The 19,931-nt window shown below is 45.5% G+C and overlaps 1 protein-coding gene and 1 long non-coding RNA gene across 2 annotated transcripts in view; one reads left to right on the top strand and one right to left on the bottom strand.

Annotated features, from left to right (window-relative positions):
* The window catches only part of CPM (carboxypeptidase M), a 32,865-nt gene that overhangs the window by 676 nt on the left and 12,258 nt on the right, over positions 1 to 19,931 (bottom strand). The window contains exons 3-8 of the mRNA XM_080576204.1: positions 13,004 to 13,097; positions 5,574 to 5,746; positions 3,899 to 4,083; positions 3,461 to 3,631; positions 2,474 to 2,626; positions 1,333 to 1,481 (exon numbers count right to left, since the gene is read on the bottom strand). Of these exons, the coding sequence (XP_080432330.1) occupies positions 1,333 to 1,481; positions 2,474 to 2,626; positions 3,461 to 3,631; positions 3,899 to 4,083; positions 5,574 to 5,746; positions 13,004 to 13,097 (925 nt within the window). The remainder of the gene's footprint in view (positions 1 to 1,332; positions 1,482 to 2,473; positions 2,627 to 3,460; positions 3,632 to 3,898; positions 4,084 to 5,573; positions 5,747 to 13,003; positions 13,098 to 19,931) is intronic.
* On the top strand, positions 5 to 9,457 carry LOC308187848. The gene is made up of 2 exons (XR_013944952.1): positions 5 to 490; positions 8,730 to 9,457. It is a non-coding gene; the product is annotated as an uncharacterized lncRNA (long non-coding RNA).

Here is a 19,931-nt window from a genome sequence, read left to right on the forward strand (position 1 = left end):
GAACAAGCATGAAAGATATTTTTTTTTTGGTTTTAAGCACCGAGTTCAGCTGTAAAACAATCATTGTCTAATGCGCTTATTTATACTTTCAACGTGTAGGAAAAGTGTTCTAAATATAAGTTGAACTACAGCAAGAGAAAACAGTAAAAGTTTTTCACATTACGGCAATAAGACTAAAAAAAAAGCTGAGATGGAGACGGTAACAGAACATATGCTTTTTTTAACCCCCCTCCCCCCCAGTTCACAAGACTCTTAGCTAATTTTGCTTTATTTGGGTCATTACCTTGCAGTGGATGAACCGACTAAATTGCTTAGCAACGAGAGCCACAAAACCTGGAGGATGCGACCTAGTGGGTAGCTAACCGTGTCAGGCAGCAGCACAACGCTAACTGAAGTCTGCTTCATGTGAACGGGAACAAGGAACTGCAGTTTGAACAAGCCCGAAGCTAGCAGCAAAAGTGCTAGATGTCATGGGGCATTCTCTGCCACAGTAAGTGAATTTCTCTCGGTTGTGGTTTTTCCTTGCCCCTTGTAAGGTGCTGCCATGGATCGAGGTTGCTCACCTCTAGGGACCAAAGTTAAGACTGCATTACTAGGAGTAACTGCCTTACTCCTTTAGCAGGCTGCAGCAGGAGGGTGGCAGGGGCAGGGGCTGAGCACATGCAGGAGGCCCTCACGGGCTGCTCAAGTCCGAAGAGGCGTAGACCAGACTGACATTTTAGGGGAGGGAGTCTCTTTCCTGGGAGGTTCTGACAGGAGGATTCATATTTCAAACCAGCAGCGATTTTTGGCCCAAAGACCACAGGAGCACCGCACGCTGTACAAGAGAGGGAATCTTGCAGTCATCCTGGCTCCAGGCAGAGACTTTGGTGCTCGGACGCTCTCTAATACCAGCTCCTGACAAGGCCCTCAAGGAAGCCCCTTCCACCCAAGGCAACTGTCACTGACAGCCTTGTCAGCCTGTTGCTGCCAGGGGCTACGTGGGTCCCAGCCTCCCAGTCCTCACCCTCTAACAGCTCTCAGGTTTGCTTCAAACACTTCAAGCCAGCATCGCCATGGTCCGGACACTCAGCTGGTTCCACCACCCAGTTAGATCACCGCTTATTCCTGGACAGCCTGGGGACAGGAGGTCTCACTGTATCTAAGCATTGCCCTACTGCTGACTCAAATATTACAATTAATTAATTTATTTTTTAATCTGCTAATGAGTCTTTACAGTTCCTGTATTTGACTCAAGCAAGTCCACCTTACTCGGCTATAAGGATTTGGTCTCGCTGTGCTCAAGAACTCGATGTAATTAGAAATAATAATTTGGTAAGGCAGTACACTTACATTGATCACATACTTCCCAGGCAAAAGGAGAAGAAAGTACTCTCCGTGTTCGTTTGTTCTGTACGGGCAGACGTGAGACCTCCCTTGGGCTTCCACGATCGCATTGGGAATAGGATTTCCATTCTTATCAGTAACCTGACCTTTGACTCCTGTGAAAAAGGGAGAGGAGAGAAAGATCACAATGTGTACTCGTGACGAGCCTCCTCCTCTGGCAAAGTCAGACTATTTGTTGCTGGGTGCATTCAAAGGCTATTTCAATTATTTCAAGTACATCTAATAATATCACTAGGACTTACATATTACCAAAGAGAATTAAAATAGAAAATCCTTTTTGTTGTTAGCAGCTTCCCCTCACGTTAGTTTAGAAAGCACCATTGTAATCTTTAAGTTTCATTTGCTGAAAGCATCATACCTACTTACTGCATGTGTCTTGCTGAAGGGCTTACATTTTCAGTATTGTGTGTGTGTTCTTTGTGTTTGTTTGTTTTTTAAATAGCCCAGCCTGTTATCTAGTGCTTCCAAATGGCAGAATAACAATGTCTGCTTATGGAGTAGTTTCCCTTAATTCTCACAAACCACCTTAAAGGCAGCGCTGTCATTAAGCAAAACAGCAATCAGACATTCAAGGCAACAAAACCCAAGATAAGCAACAGATCTGTGCGAACCCTTTAACTCTGCAAAATACCACTGATTCACTAAGCAGTTCTCTCTTCCAACTGTGAAGTCCAGACCACGCTTAGGTCTTAAAAATACAAAATCCAAGCAGCAGAGAGCCACGAAACCATGCCCACATACACACAGGTTTAGAGACCTCGGAGATAAGTGACTGCCCCAGGGCTGCTCAGGAGAGCAGGCTCCCTGGAGGGCAGGGGGAGGTGAGATGCCTGAGGGGCCTGTCCCAGTGCATTTTAAGCTCCTTGGACTCCACCTGACAATCCCACCTCTAAGTTCTTCCCTCGCCCATCCCTAGCCTTGTAGCACTTGCCCTTCAGGTCTTTCCTGGAGCACAGCAGCTCCCAGATTCATGCCGTAGCTCCTCACCTGTGAGCTCCAACACAGCCCCAGGCTACTGCAGCCTGCCCCCTTTGCCCAGCCACCCGGTCTCCTCAGCTTTAGCTCCCTTCCCCGGCTGCATACCCACCTAGGTGTACTTGTTTTATATATTCAACCAGAGCAACTTTGTTGTCTCTCCAGAATTTCTCCAACTGGTCTGCCGGAGGATATTTACAGCATGACAGCTCCAATGTGATTTCAAAACATTGTCCCCAGACATAGTTGTAATCTTGCATTCCACCTTAAGAGCAAAATAAAACAAGCCAGCGTTCAGCTGCAAAGAAGCACCAAGCTCAAGCTATACGAAAAATGGAAGTTAAAAATGTTGGCACTTACATCACACCCGTAAGAAAAGTAAATTAGACAAATTATTCCTCAATACCACACTTATATTCACTGCTTCCTGTGGAAAACCAGCTTAACAACTCTCTATATACTTGTAGGGTGTTGTTTTTTAAAGTGCAGTGATGTTTTGGAAATGATGATTATTGTGGTTGAGGAAGGGTGGGTCTTTGACTTAAAAACTCAGAAGGCTTTTCAAGCACTGCCCACTGAATGGAGACATAAATCCATGTGTTGGCATGGGGTTTACTAGTCTTGGAGCTGTCCTAAGAGCCTTTTAAGGCTTTGAATTCAGACTGGGAAAGCAACACATGGTATGTACCAGAGTACACAGAACCCATATTGTATTTGGTTACATGTAAACAGAAATGAAAAAAAAAAAATCAGTAATCAAGGTTGTTTGTTTATTTTTAAAAGGATGATACATGAACAGAACATCGGTTTTCTTTCTGAAAGAAGAGAGAGGTTTTTGACCTTGGTGCCAGACTGATGTACCTGAACATATATGAATGCTCTTTCCCTTGAGAAAGGACACAGAGGAAATCAAAACAGCAGCAACTGCCTCATTCTGATCAGCAGAGCCTGCAAACACCTGTGTCCTGCTCCAACAATCCCTGCTCGCATCAGCCCTCTACTCTGGGCAAAATGACAGCCCTTTCATCATCACAGGTGGCAGAAGCAAGTGAGAATACCGTATCTGAAGTGGCTGAAAAAATAGCACTGCCATTCTTACCTTCCAGCTGGTACCAGGAATACCCATTGGTGATGCCGTCTGGAAAGGTTTGTCTGCTGTCACACCCAGTCCCTTTGTACATGCTGGCATGGTTGAAAGAATAGGTCTTTGCCAGGTGAATAAAAACATCATCATCTGGAGACCTGCTGTAGCCTTCTGATGAGCCAGTAACTGCAGAATAAAGACAGCCATCACATAATTCTCATTAGCAGTAAAACAGACAGTGCTATCTTACATACAGGATAAGAATCTCCTCAATAGCCAGAGCAGAGAATGAATTTCGATGCCTCATTTTGTCTTTGATGTTTCCCAAAGTCTGCCCATCCCAGCTCAAAAGCTGAAAAAACCCTTGCAGAAAACCTTACAGATGTTGCTTTGGTACAGCTACGATTCCTAAAACAAATCAGCTTTGGGGAAAAGGGTTTGTTACCAGCTTACCTGAGTTACCGTTATCGAACGTGTAGCTGGCAACCAGGGCACCCCCATGCAAGTTCGCTGACAGAACAAACGTTTCATTTTTTATCCAGTTCATCACCGCTCGAGTCTCTGGCTGAATGGTGTTGTTGTTACTTTCAAAGGCGTCAGGAAAATTCCTGTTCAGATCCTCTCCGTTCTTATTGTACCTTAGAAAGAGAGAAGGCACTGCCGTTACTGTTTGCCTGTGGACACTTCCACACCACCAGCCCCATGGTGCTTGAGGTCCATGGCACACCAGTGCCTTTAGGGAACAGGCAAGATGACCACTGCAAGGTTATCTTCTCAAGCATTCAGAAATTGGACTTCAGTATGCTTTCTGTCAGCACCAGGCTTTTCATAGGACACAATAAAACAACTCATCTGCTGTATTTCAGGTGAAAACAGAGAATGATATTTAACACGCATATAGGACATACCCACACCTACACATACAAGAACTTAAAAACCTAAGTCAGGTAAGAAGGATACGTCCTTCTGTCTGTGTTTTTCCACTTGTCTAGGAAGATCAAGGTAACTGCTGGATGGCGATGTCCCTTGTATTCCCGTCACTCTGGACAGACAGCAAAATCAGACACAGGATGGATTCTGTTCCACCTGTACTTGAAGGTCCAGCCCGGGCAAACACTTTCTTCCTTTTTCACTCAGAGAGGTCAGCACAGAGAGTGTAAGAGAGTATTTTAGTTTCAGCTGTGTTAATTTTTTTAAACTCAGTTAGTTAAATTCTATTTGACAGCAAGGGGATAAAAATTCCTGCGCTCCGTAGAAGTCCTATCTACTTGCTGAGGAATACTTTTCCTTCCTGATAAAAAGAAGGGCCTACACCAGTCACCTAGAGAATTAAGCTTTCTCTCTACCTAAACTACCTTTTCACTTGTTCCTGACGTTGCCATGGCCAAAGATCCAGGCGAACTCCTAGCTCATGAGTTTGCTTTTTCTTCACATTCCAGCTTTGCCCCTTTGGCATTTCTTCCCATTCTCTCACTCTCTCCTCTTCTTCCCTCTTCTAGCCTGTTAAACATTTCCTCCCCTTTTTGGTCTCTGCAAGTTACGTTAAAGAATGCAAAAGCAGCACAAGATGCAATGCTAGGTTACATTTCCTTCTGAGTGTTTTTCTAGCACTGCTATTAGCACAGCACCTATTATAGCTGGCTCTGCTTGCGTAACTCCTCCCTCCCGCTCCATCTGCGCTCAATGTGAACTACCAACACGTTTGTGGCAGTCCATTCAACCAGCTCAGACGCACCTTTTTCTCATGAAGAAGGGTTACATAGTTCTTCAGCTGAAGAAGATCCCTGGGGGTGGACTTTTTATTTCATTTCTTTGTGGTACCCTAGAGGTCTGACTAGGTCATTGTCCTTCTCCTCTCAGTTTGGGTCTCCTGCCTGGAAGGTTAGCTCATTATATCATTCTGACCAATTTTCTCTCGCCACACCACATATAAACACCAGGCTGACTCACTCTTCCAAAACCCTGTGCTGTAACAGTGTCTCTTCAGAACAGCACAGGCCAAAATTATCCCTAACGCATCCACTACGCTATTTTCTCCACCGAGTATGATTCAGTCCCTTGGCTATCTCCGACTATTACTCCCCACCCATTTCCTTTACCCACTCCCACCCTCCTAAGTCAGCCTTACCTTCCTCGTGAGTAATAACAATGAGGCACTTTTGTAGCTTCAAAACCATCAGGATTCATCGTTGGCATGATGTGAATCCGGGTATTATTGAGTAACTGGGTAATATTTGGGTCACGTCTGTAGTTGGTCACCAGGTAGTCTATCAAATGGAGCAGGATTTCTCGCCCAACAGTCTGCAAAAGCAGCATAGATTTTATTTTAAGCCTGCTATGGAAGAAAAACAGAACAAAAAAACTAACAAAAATAGCCCAAACCCACCGCTTTACGCTTACAGGGTTTTGTTTTGACTGGGTTACACAGACACACGAGGCATACAAGAACATTCTGGTCAATACTGTTTTGTTTCATGCTCTCCCTCTAATTACATTTAAAGCAATTTACAAGATTAAAGGAGTCACTGGAAGGTTTTCACAAGAGTTTAAAACCCAGATCAACCAGAACTACTTGTGTAATGGGAAACCGACTGTGTCAGCTACGCTGCTCAAACCCTGTGCGGATAAGGCAGAGCCTTATCAAAAACTCAAACTGCAAGGGCTGCCTGCTGAAGACCACGTGGGCTGGGAAACGCAGCCCTGCAATATCTCAGCGGTGGTGCAGAGTCAGCTCTGGGCTGATGCCCCAGGGACCCTGGGCCCTGCACGTAAGTGCCAGTGCTCGGCAGGGCTGGCAAGTGATGGAAGAAGGGAAAGAGACTCCTTCCAAATTTACCAGGGTTCTGCAGAGTACAAGAGTTTGTTGTTTTTCATCTCTTTTTCTGTGAAATCAACTTTAATGCAGGCTCAAGAGCAGCTGACTCCTGATACAGAGAGAAGAAAGGCCCCCCAGACACTTCCCTCGTGCCCCGTACCTTGCCGTACCCTATTGCTATGAACACTGGCACTGGGGAAATGGAACAGGTGTGTATGGATCCTTAGAGAAAGACGGAAAGCCCATTTGGATGCAACCTCTGGCTCAAGGAAAGGCAGTGGCAGAGAAAAAGCTAAATGCTTGTTTCTGTTCATGTCAATTCGTGTAAGTCATGAAGGCCGGCAGGACATCTCCCTTTGGTCTGCTAGGTCAGATCTTAGCCAAAACAGCGACAACTTCCAGCTCCAGTGAGTTGAGAACAATCCTGTTCTGCCGCCAAAACCACCAGCACAGCGTGTTCACTGGACCAGGCTTTCCAGGAGCATCAAGGTTGCTGTGGGGTTCCTAAACTCCGGCTGGGATGGGAACAAACCAAGACTGGCAACTGGATGTGCTCTGCAGATAGTTTCTCTCTACTTTTTCTCCAAGAACAGAGCCTGGTAAATCACTGAGGGCTCCACTTCAGAGCTACGGAGCCTCCGTATCTTTTACAATGAGTCTCGCACCACTAATGTGGAAAAACTGCAGAGGATTTTCACCTGCTGCTAAATTGAGAAACATGGAGTGACATTACGGGGTGAAACTGGCATCACAGATCAACATCCTCTTGCTTGCAGGCTGGTACAGGGCAAGGTAAAACAGGTGAAATCAGACAGAGGGAAGGGAATATTTCTCCCCAGCTATTTGCTGCAGTGACAGCTTGTTAAATTTTCACACCAGTGCAATTTAAGCAGCAAGTCCCACTGTGGTCATGGAGGTAAACGAGAACATGGAGCTCAGCTGGCAGAAGTTGGCTGGTACACCGTGGGTGCACCCTCTGCTCAGGTTGGGAGCAAAGCACGTCTCTTCAGCTGGGCAGCAACTGACGCTTGTCCCAGAAGGAAGAGGGGAGGGCAGCAGCGCCAAGCACTGCCCCACAGAGCCGCAGATCACACCGGCGTCAGGCTTAAAACTTACTCCGTGAAATTTAAGAAGGGGCGCACCAGAACCTGTCTTGTACGGACAGCTCAGGTGATAGACATCTTGGGCAGCAGGGGGAAGAAGGGAAGGGGGAGAAGTCAGCCAAATCATGGCCCTGGGCAGGAGAGATAAAGCTAGCAGGCTCAGAAGAAACGAGAACAGCCCTACCGCAGAGAGAGCTAGACTGCAGGCAAGACTGGACTGCTCTCCGGAGGAAACGGGAAAGGGGATCTGCTCCTATCCTGGTTCTCTTCAGTGTCTGGGGCAGGGGCAGCAACTCCAGGAAAAAAGGAGTAGAGAAGCAGGAAAAGGAAGAAGAAAAGGTGGTTGGAAAAGGATAATGTTCATGAACAGCAGAAGCTGACCGGTGCTTCATAGGTGACATTCTTTGCACTCCAGAGTAAAGCCCAGACTTATTACATATGCAGCATTAAAAACAACAACAACAAAAAACAAATCCTATTTTATGGGATTCCTTGCGTAGCTCTTGCTGTATCCGAGTCCTTAGCCCCATTCAGCTAACATCTGTCAGAGAGGGCTGGTACTCTCATCATTTGAGGAAGTGTGTGTGTTACCACTTGGTTTTGGTAGAGCAACAGAGGGAGGGCTGTTGCTTTGGCCCAGATGACCCCAGATTTCTTGAGAAAGCACATCTGGAGGTGGTTAAGGGAAGGGAAAGGGAGGGGTTTTGTTTCTGAGACAGTGAAGCTCAAGTTTTGATCAAGCCCTCAGAAGGCACCTACTGCCCAGCAAGCTTTACCCCGCCTACATCTAACACACACACGGGGAGAGCAGAGGGAAGACCTCATGTCTTCGAGGGAGCACGACGAGTATTTGGTTTTAATCGCAGCCTCCCCGGGGCGATGGCCTCGTGCCCAGGTGTGTGGCTTTGCAGCAGCCCAGGTGAGGGGTGACACAAAAGCCAGCCCTTTCTCGCACCCCGGGGACACAGCCGGCTGTCACGACCCTCTGACAGAACGCACGCCCAGATGTCACGGCGTCATTGCGTGCCCCAGGGGCAGACAGGCAGCAGAAGAGGCTTCCCGTGGCCCCTGGGGAAGGCCAGACTGCAGAGCACCGGTCTGGCTGTCACGCCCGGTCAGCCCCTGCTCAGAGACTGAGCGCTTGGCCAAGAAGCCCCGGCCACAGCTTGTTAAAAGATTAAGGTCAGCTGCCACCGTGCCCGCGGCGTGACGCTCCGCGCCCGCGCCCCTGCATTTAACACGCTTCTACTGCCACGTGGTAGAGGCCGAGAGCCAGGGGGTGACGGGCCGATAGGCTCTGCCCATTTTTTTTTTAAAGATTAAAATTCTTTCCTTAAACTTGGCCTGTTTTTTTTTTTTTTTTCAGCTGCACTATGTCGAAAGAAAGACCCGAACCGTCAGGTAGGACCTGTTCCAGAGCAGCCCGGCCTCGCCAGCCTCCCTGCTCCGGCCCCGAGTGCTGCGCAGAGCTGGGGCAGCGCGGGCACCACCCGACCCGAGGTGCAGGGGGAGCCCCAAAAACCTGCCGGCCGTAACGCCTGGATCTGGGGCACCTGCAGCACACCCCAGCGAGTCTGGGGGATGTCAGCTACGAAGGGCAGCCCTAAAGCCGCTGCTTGTGTGGACACCACCTGGCACACGCAGCCAGCGCCTTCCAAAGCAGCAGCCCGACCTATGTTGAAAGGGATCTCAAAGTTTTTCCAAGCACGAGGTTAGCAAATAGACTGGGCTGCTGGGAACTCTGAGGTTTCTAGTGCCTCTGACCTTCTTTACATCCTGTCAGCTGATATTGAAGCCAGGTAGAAAATAGTTCCCTATACAGGAAATATATATACCATTCTTCCCCTATGCTCTCTTCTAGGGTATGTATTTGTAGCCCTGCCACACCTCTGCCATGCTATATCGCACGATACAGATAAATGACATTGGATATATCCTGAAAACTTCATATAGCAGCCTTTATAATATGCGGACGCAACCTTTTGTCTAATGTGGTGATAAAAATTGTCTTGTATAGACATATTTTGATAGCATAAATGCAGCTTCTATTCACTTTTGGAAATGAGAACAAGAGATTCTACAAAACACTTTTTTTTTTTTTTTTTAAAAAAAAAAGCTCCAATTGTATCAATCACAAATAAAACTACTCCAGTCCTCAACCACCCTAATAAGGCACCATCTCTCTGGAAACCCTTCTGTGGAGATGATTACATCTATGATGACATGCAAAACAGGGTACAGCTGCGCTAACTTCACTCACAAGATAAGCCACCAAGATAAACACATCCGTTCACGCGGGCTAGTTCAGGCCCATCACCACAGGCTCAGCTTCGGGGAGAGAAAGAGGCAAATACTGTTGCACCAAAAAAAGCAGAAGTTATCAGAAGGGGAGGATGTGGGAGAAGGATGGCACCAGTATTATCATCCTGGAAAAGGGACTGACCTCGTGATTGCTATCACGCTACAGCTTCAGAAAGCTAAGGAAGCCCTGTCTGTAATGCAGCAAAGGGAACAAGCAGAAACGCACAGGGAGGTTACACTTCGGACATGCCCTTAGAGCTTTCCTGCTACAACCTAAGTGGTTTAGGAACAGTCTAATGAAATCCTCTGGCTCAGTTGTGCAGACTGGACTCCAGTCAGTGGCACAGCTGGTCAAAAGCTGACCGGTCTGCTCCGTGTACAGCTTAAGGGTGTTTGGGGATTTGGCTTTGGTCAGTGAGAAATGGAACGAGCTTTTCCCTCAAAGAGGAACGTGTGAATACCTACATAGAAGAGGAGCTCTTTCAGTGAGAGCACAAGCCTGGGACAAGAACAGGCTGCTGCCTAAATCAGAATGAGCTGGAGCTAAAAAAAAAAAAACAAAAACAGGAAAACTCACATCACTACTCCCCACAAAGAGCAGACCAAAAAAAACATCTCAAATTTGCTTTGAGCCGTCTGTACTAAAGCACTGGTTGAAATCCAGGGACTACAACACTAACGAGCAGGCCCTAGAGCAGCAGGCAACCTCTTCCTCATCTTCTTTAGTGCAAATGTTACCGACGTGTCACAGGCCTTTGCATTTTGTGCAGTCTGTTAGTGCCGTTTTGATTAAAGTGCCACAGAGCTGAAAGCGACTGCACTACCTCTAATTATCAGGCAGAGGCTGGATTGCAAGTAGTACTGCTGGAACTGGTGAGCAGCCTCATTCCGCCACAGAAACACTGAGGTAAGTCTACTGTTGCATCTGTGGACCTGGGGCAAAAGTTCACTCTGTTTGCCAATGGCTGTCACAGAACAAAATCATTTAGCCTTGGCTGGTCGTGTTTTATGCTATAAAGCAATTAACCTACTCTAAAAACAGTCTTTCCAGTTCTGATTAAAAAAAAAAACTCTCTTCCTGGTGTTGTGTACTCCTATTATCTTAATAGAACTGCCCTGTTGGGCAACCCTCCAAATAACCTCGGTTTTCTTCCAGCAGCATGTGTGAACAGCCTGCACAAATGCAATTCAGGCTTCCCCGTTTTCCGGTTTTAGGAGCAGCCTCCTGGCTGAATCAAGGAAAAGTGCCATTTACACGATCACAACAGGTTAGAAGGGCAGCGTCTCCAAGTGGTACCAGAGGACAGAGCTGCTCACTGCATGGAGAAGCTCCTCACCTTTATGGGAAGCACCACTGGAGCACAAAGGACGTTCATAGATCAATGAAGCTATAATCCTACAATCTCAGGCTATGAAAGACTGTGGAACACAAGTCGAAGCTTGTCATGCAGTTCGTGCAAAACTTATCTGCTTCATCTATTACAGGGGAAGCTGAGTCTTTCCCCCGTGACTACTCCAGCAGTATTTTAGATTATGGGAATAAGTATTCAAAGATCTCTAATGCTTCTCTATATGAGGAATTCATTTCCTGCCATCTGATATGCTTTTATGGTCAGATAGGAAAAAGTAAAACACTGTGTTATATTCGTATGCAAAAATATATGTAAATATAAGGCAAAGATCATCATGAGGGCCTGAAAAGGAATAGCTTTAATTCCAGAATCTTTCCTAGGGGTGTGCTTGGTCTGATGAACAAGCTAGAACCTGGTTCGCTGGAGAGAGACGTAGCACAGCACCTAGTGCTACGGCACTGCGAGCTCAGGGAACAACCCCTCTCAGACAAACTGGTGATGATGCCAGTACTTAATCTCGCTTCATTTGTCATAGTCGACGTAGAATTTTTGATCCTAGACAGTGATCCAGGTTGCCTGACCCCAGGAACACGCAAACACTGCGTGCCTCCGTGCTCAAAGCTCCTAGTGCACATCCAGCTGGGCGGTGACAGCAGCAGGAGCGCTTCATCCTGGATGCTCTGCCAGGAGGAGCAGCAGCAAGAACCTGCCCTTCTGCACTCCAGGACTACTGGATTGGAAAGCCAGGCCACGCTGGACAAGACGGTGTTGTGTTCTCCCCTCCAACTCCCTCCTCACCAAATTTGGGTCATCTGTAGCCATAGTCTTGAAACTTCCTTCAGCAATCCGCAGGGACCGGCGCGTGCAGCCGCAGCTCCTGTAGGCGCCCCGCACCACACACAGCACCCAGGAGCGTGGGCCACGCGGGGCCGTGAGTCAGCTCCCTCCCACACAGAGTTAAATTCCAAAGCAGCCAGGCTCCCAGCAGCAGCCTGAGCACAGCCACTGTCAAACAAGGTGAAACTAGTCTAACTTGGGGAAAATTCTTGGCACACAGTGTCGCAAGTGCCTGGAGGCGTGCAAGTACTCAGACAGTATCGGTAATAGGAATAGCTGGCGATAAGTTGTGCTTTACACAGGATACACTTACTATTCCACCTAGTTTCATTAATTTGGGGAATTCACAGTCTGGCATATATACATTTTGCCACTTCTGTTGAATTATTTACCCTTTATAACTAAAGACTTCATGGAAACATACTGTGTAGTTTAAATTTATCCTGAACATGCATCATAAAAGCAGGTAAAGCTAAAGGATACGGGAAATAGGAAGCAAGAGGAGATTAGAGGGAAGTGTGAGAAGATTAGAAGGAAGTGTGAAGCTTTGAATATTTCTATTTCGGATTCACATACTACACCAGGAAAGCTCATAATCAGCATTACCTCCTTTATCATTAACACATGGGCATACTTTCCACAGCAAATTAGGCCTGAAATTGCTTTTTCTTTTGTACTCAGTGTTACCTTAGATGAATCTGTGTGTTCCTAGCTTAAGGTTCCTAGGAGAAATTGCCTTCTTAAAAACCGCATTTGGTGGTTCACAAGAATTATTATTCACTCTTTGGATGGGTTTTAAGCGTTTTATCACTCATATTTCATTTCTAGGTAATAACAACTTACAAGCAAACCATTACAACTGATTCATTGCCAGTAAAATTAAAGCCTCTGGGTTTACTCTTGTGGAGAAGACAAATCTTTTTCTACTTGAGAGGTCTTAGGTGTAGGATTCTTTACTTTGATGGAAGGTCTCTTAAAACCCTTCTGCCACAAGGGAAATTTTCCTTGAAATTCCTCAGGAAACACACACACATTAGTTCTTCTTTGAGGATATACTCGAATAATGAACAGCACACACCTGAGAGAAGTTCACCCTAAACCTCTGGCAAGTATATTTGGTATAAATGACATTGCAAAAGTTGAAACGTACCTCATCCCCATGCATATTAGCAACATACTTGAACTCTGGAATGCCAATCTTATGTTGGGTTGGAAACCTTCCCAGAACAAGAACCCACAGGTCTCTACCTTTAAGAGGGGAAGGGGAAAAGACAATTTTTAAACAAAGTATAAAGTTAAACAAACCTTAAAGAAACAAATAAAAGATTTGGTCATCAAGACGACCACAGAAGTTCTTATATTTCATTGCTGCCCAATCTTATAATAGAGTGTTTTAAAGTAGACTTATTTATAGAAGTACTTGTTAAATCAGTTATAGGAACAAATGTGCTGTCTTCCAACTAAAAGCGTGAGTGAACCCTGCAATTTCAAAAACATTTAAGCAGTGATAGAAAATAGGGGCTTTTCTTTTTATTTTTTTTAAAGAAAAAACATTTTTCAAATCCAGTTCTGCAAGCAAGATTTTGTCAAGCAAAGTCACCAAGCAACTAAGTAATATTTGAAATAAAAGACACTTCCTCCAAAAGCATTAAATAAGGTTTTTTGGAAGTACATACAGAATTTTCCATTAACAAAGCAAAACTTATTTTGTATTAAAGACAAAGTAGAAAAGCTGAACACATTAATGAATTACTGCTCAGAAAAAAAAAGGAGATGACAGGCACAGCTGTATCAGATATCCCAGAAATTAGCAAAATAAGAATTAATAGCTACAGGAAGAGCATTAGTTAAGATTGCTAAAAGTTGCACAGGAAGCTGAACTTTAAGTAACAACACAAATATTTTGGAAGCCCTAATTTAAAATGAGGGAGGGCACATTATTGGTAGCGATCTTGTGGCATTTCAGATCTCTCTGCAGAACGATGCTTCCCACGAGGCTGCTCTCAAAGCAGGTGGACAGCTCTGGTTTCGGCAGATTGCAGCAAAGAAACTGGACCAGTTCCTTGATAACAGCAGCCACAGCCCAAAGGTTGCTAACAGCCGGACCTCGTAGGCACACTGCCTGCCCCCAGCTCTCACCCTGCTTGCTGAGAGCTGCCAATAGGCAGCCTCATAGCTGGAAAGGAAAATAACTGCGGCACCTTGACAAACGGGAGAAAAACGTTGAAGAGAACAGAAGAAACGCTGCAAGATGCACTCAAACAACTGCAAGAGAGGTGAGCTGAAGTCTGAGGTTGCCAAGCTAGGTTCTCACTTCACGGGTTGGATCAGAGCCTCAGGCTAATTAGGGCCAAGAAGCACCGAGGCAGCAGTGACAGCAAACTAATTCAGCAAGTGGTCTTAGCATCCCCTGGTTATACCCGGTCACTCTGGAAGACTCTGGATGTCTGGAAGACATCCTTATGGCCAGATGTCATGCACAAGGCTGAGATGCCACCGCTGACACTCATGACAGAGGACGATGTGAGCTAGCAGTCCATACTTCTAAAAGTAAGCCTGCAGTAAGTGCTTTGGTGAGGAAGCTAGTTATTCAGCTTTTTTGCATGCAGAGCTGCTGTTTCATTAAAAAAAATAAAACAGCTTGTCTTCTGTAAATCTAGACAAGTAACAGAGTGGAGAAACCAGAGATACCAGCTTTTAAGCACATCCTTAATCAAAAAGGAGAGGAACCACCAGCCCTAGCCCTTCTCCTCTCCAGAACCCCAGAGGTCCCTTCCAGCCTCAGCCTTTCTGCAACTCTGCGGAAACAGAGGACAAGCCTTAGTGCAGCAGTACGTTTGGAAATGGGAAAAGACATCCTAGTGCTAAAAACAACAAAAAACATTACTTTTATTTATAATCCAGCATGCACAACAGTCTCAATCTAATTTCCAACATGTCATCCTTTCCCTGGCTGTATCCAGAGGTATCCTACAATGGAAGTCCTTCAAGAGTGCTCCTGATGAGCCTTTGTCCTTGAGCCTTCTAAACCATTCTGTCTCTCCTTCAGTCTTTCGGAAAATAATGCAGACATCCCTCCTTGGTATTAACTTCTCAAAGTTAAAAGGTAGCAAAGGACCTATACAGGGGATGCGATGGTGCCCCAGCCCCCTCTCCTATAGGGAGGGGGATAGAGCTAAGCTATAAAACATGGGGTTTCCTGCAGAGCAGACATGGCTTTCCATAAGGCTACAGATTCACCCAGCTCCAGGACTGCCTGCTGTCAGAGGGAGTACCAAGCACACCGGCAAATCTTCAAAATACCTTAAAGCCAACAGGCTAAGTGAATTACATGTCAAAAGCCCTCTCGGAACAAGAGAAACAAGCGCCAGCTAAAAGCATTAGTTTCCACAAATCCTTTATCACTTGCCATACAAACACAAAGCAGAGACATAAAAGGCGAGACAGCTTAAAGCAGGACAGGACATTAAGCCAACCAATATATTAACTGTGTTTATATTACAGCCCTGTATCTAATTAGGTAGTATACAAAATACCCAACTAATCACAGCAGACAAGCAATATTGTAGCCCCTAGAAAACAAAGCATGTTATCTCACCAGTGACCAGCTGGGATTAGCCTCTGGTTTTGTTTGAATGGAAGCAGATCACAGGGGCTATCTCAAATCCGACTAACAGCAACGATAACATCCACATCCATCACACACTGACTTTTCAGAGCATCTCATGAGCTAACGTAGAGCAGCACCATATTTTAGCCACTTCCCTATAGCAGCAGCACTATATTCAGTGCCATAGCTCTACAGCAACAAGAGCCCAAGAACAACTAAAAAGGACAGCTATTTCTGTGACACTTTAGACTTCCTGCAAATAATACTGTATACTGATTTCAAATAAAAAAAGTTCCAGTGCTTCAGAATCACAGAATGGTTTCGGTTGGTGGTCTTTAAGGTCCTTTCCTAGTTGCAATCTCCTTGCCATGGGCAGGGACACCTCCCACCAGACCAGGTTGCCCAAAGCCCCATCCAGCCTGGCCTTGAGCACCTCCAGGGATGGGGCATCCACAGCTTCTCTGGGCAGCCTGTGCCAGGGCCTCACCACCCTCTGAGGGAAGAATTTCCTCCTTATATCTAATCTAAACCTACTCTTTTAGCTTAAAGCCATTCCCCCCCTTGTCCTATCACTACGCCCCCTGACAAAAAGTCCCTCCCCAGCTCTCCTGCAGGCCCCCTTTAGGCACTGGAAGGCTGCTGTAAGGTCTCCCTGGAGCCTTCTCTTCTCCAGGCTGAACAACCCCAACTCCCTCAGCCTGTCCCCATAGGAGAGCTGCTCCAGCCCGCTGAGCATCCTCATGGTCTTCCTCTGGACTCCTCATAATAGATCCACATCCTTCTTGTGCTGGAGGCCCCAGAGCTGAACGCAGGCTCCAGGTGTGGTCTCACGAGAGCAGAGCAGAGGGGGACAATCCCCTCCCTCGCCCTGTGGGCCACGCTGCTTTTGGTGCAGCCCAGGACATGGCTGGCTTTCTGGGCTGCAAGCACACATTGCCAGCTCATGTTGAGTTTTTCAGCCATCAGCACACTCAAGTCCTTTTTTTGTAGGGCTGCTCTCAATCCATTCTCCACCCAGCCTGTGTTTGTGCTGGGGATTGCCCTGGACCCGGTGCAGGACCTTGCGCTTGACATTGTTGTTCACGAGGTTCACACAGGCCCACCCCTGAAGCCTTCCCAGGTCCCTCTGGATGCCATCCCTTCCCTCCAGCATGTCCACTGCACCCCACAGCTTGGTGGCATGGGCCAACTTGCTGAGGGTGCACTGGTTCCCACTGTCCACGTCACCAAGGATGTTACACAGCACCAGTCCCAATACAGACCCCTGAGGAACACCACTCGTCACCAGTCTCCACCTGGACATGGAGCCAATGGCCACAACTCAGTGCGACCACCCAGCCAACTCCTTCCCCCTTCCCCTTGGAGAGGTCCATCCCTCAGACTCTCATCTCTCCAATTTGGAGAGAAGGATGTCGTGTTGGACAGTGTTAAATGCTTTGCATCAGCAGGGCTCAATCCTGCTGTTATCGCTGCAACTGCGCTCATGGGAAACACAAGGAAGAACTAAGTATAGGCTAGCGTTAGTTACTGATCTAAATTGGTCGTTCCAGCATTAGCATTTAGACTGTTTATAGTTTGCGTGAGGGCCATCTAAATGATAAACACTCTCATGAACTGAGCCGTCAATTATTTTCTGGCACTTCCAGCTTGTGAGAAGCATTACGCCTACCATTAACAATTAAAATAAATTCCTGGGGCTGCCCAGCCTGCAGTACTGGATAGTGTACCTGTGAGGGATGATGTAAGATTTCTTCCCATATACCAGTAATTTACTGCATATGAAGAGATTCACCAGATAGATAAAAGTTTCCTTTAATCAGTAAAACCCCAGATAACTCTGTTTTCATACCCGAAGTTAACAGCTAAGCCACCTCCCATGTGCTTTGCATCAACTGAATGCATACCAAGAAGCCATTTCTCACTGCCAAACCAGAAGTGATTCCAGCTAATCAGTGAAGTATATTTCAAGTAATCAAGACAAACTTGTGTTTGTAACCGTGTCTCAGGACAAGTAAAGAGACTTCAGAGTTAGTGTTGGACCAGAGCCAGATTACACAGCTTCTACTAGAGGGAGCAGTCTTTTCACTTATTTATTTTGAAGTTCTCTAGCTTTGCCTCGGCAATATTCGTGGCATGGTATCGATATTCTGAACAGCTCTACAAAAGCTGGGAATTGAGATAGAGAACTGATAGTGATCCCCAGATCCAATGGGAAAGAAACTAACTCAAACAGAACTCTTGAGATTTGGAGTAAGCCACAGCAATTTACTTCACTTTGTTTTTCATAACCTCTTTCTTAAGCAAGAGTAAAAATTATTAAGTTTTATCTCAGGTGTGGTAATAAACTCCGTAGACCAAGCAGAAAATCAGGGTGGTTTATCCAGAAAGATGCAGCTTTAAGCTGCAGGGACAGCCATCATAGTAACAAGAATACAGAGATGTTAAGTAGAAAGTACAAACAAGTTAACAGTCTGAAGAATGACAGTTATCTACTACTGATATCTCAGCAGTCCTGACAACTTACCCTATTGGGGCTTCATTCTACCATGTACCCCACAAACTGCATAAATATGTTTCTGTCCCCTGAAACATAAAATCAAAGCGGTGCAAAATGAGAAGGGGGACCAGACAGACAAGGTTCTGATCAATGAGAACGTAACAGGGTGGTGGCTATGCCTTAGGCAGAGCTTGTATCGATCACGCTCAATTCCTGTACAAGCAGAAAGGCTTCAGCCTAGGTTCTGTGATGAGAACACCAAGTAACAGTAGTAAAATAACCGTATCAGCTGATATAACAGCTTCCACTGCAAAGGCAACCACTACTGTAATTATGGTTTGACAGAAGAAAGAGAAACGATGCAAATAACTAGCATCTGCATTACTTATACAAAACACTGTGGGGAGACAGGGTGGCATGAGAGTCGCTCCTTGATAAGTTCTTCTGTAGATACACCACCATTCCCACACAACCTCTTACACTCTTTAATCCACTTTCACAATACATACTAATATTGGAAACATTTCCCTAACTGTATTTGGCAACGTTCAGCTAAGTCTTGGGGCACTCCATCCTTACGCTAGTGTTACATACTAGTAAATCTACGTTAACTGGTACCGTGCAAGGTATTAAGGGATCTTTGGTTTTCTTTTATCGTAGAGCTATGTCACAGTATGTTCTAAACTGCTTCTAACACCTCTTTTCTGAAGATTTAGTCAACCTGTGCTTACTACCACACAAAATTTCTTATTTTGCAGGAGGAGAGATCAAGAAATCAATACTGATTTGTCACTTCAAACTTTTGTGTGACAGTCATGGTAATCTGTGACTGTGCTAACATAAACCTTTCTTTGGCTTTTGTGATCTGTACTTGCATTTACTGCAAAGCTCAGCAATGCCAGTGTCAAACACAGTAGTACAGCTGCCCCCCATGCGCATGCACACTCTTGAGGTATTTCTGAAAAGGGCGAGAAGACAGAAATGTACAGACATTAAATACCTATGTTGCTCAGGATTGAGCTTGTAAAGCTTCAAGAAGAAAGCAAAACGTTGGTTTCTCCATACCGAGTGTACGGAAATGTATCATCTTCCAGCAAAAACACTACCACATCTGCTAAGAGACTTCAGGAGAAGCTCCTTTTTGCTAAGCAAGTGCCAGCAGCGCCCTTGCCTTGTGTTACTTGTGTTTGCCATCACCACTCCAAGCTGGAAAGTCTAAAGCTATTTTGGAACTTGTCTTCTGCAAGAGGACTGCCAACAGCACATATGACTTAAATCACATTCTAAGAAAAGTTGAGTTACCAGCACATTATTTATACAACCAAAAACGTTTAATCAGTATGACTGATATGATAGTATTGTAGCAGTAGCCTTACAGACACAAACAAATATGCGAGTTTAATCCAGTCAGACTGCTGTGTAAAGTACCTTTCAGATTACAGAGAGTTATAAAAGTGCCAGGGATATAAACTTTGTGAATTATCAACCAAAAAAGGCAGCTGTGTCTGCTCAGAAAACAGACATTCTAGATGTATAGTTTACACTCTGAATAACCCACATACCTGAAACTGGGGTCAGACAGATGCATGAACCACTGTAGGACAGATTTCTCTGTGAATTTATCCTTGCTGTCAGTACACCATGCTCTCATGGTCTACTGCAACAAAAAAAGATTATCTAAGACTTGGACTGGATTTCCATTAGTAATGAACAACAAAATTGGTATCCCAAGAGGAGCTAGAGCATTTAAAATATAAGCAAGACTTCAAGGTATTTTGAAGTATTAAGAAATAAAGTAAAAAATAACAACAAAAAAACAGGTCAGTCACATACATTAAGCGTGCATACCTGACAATATTCAGCATGGTGCACAAGTCAGCAAAACAAACCCAGAAGAGCCCACGGTAACATTAGATTACAGGTCTACCGTGGCCAACTCAACCCCCCCAAATAAAGAGCATTTCTTATTTG

This window comes from Anser brachyrhynchus (genome assembly GCF_964034855.1).
Source record: "Anser brachyrhynchus genome assembly, chromosome: 1".
Classification (NCBI taxonomy): domain Eukaryota; kingdom Metazoa; phylum Chordata; class Aves; order Anseriformes; family Anatidae; genus Anser; species Anser brachyrhynchus.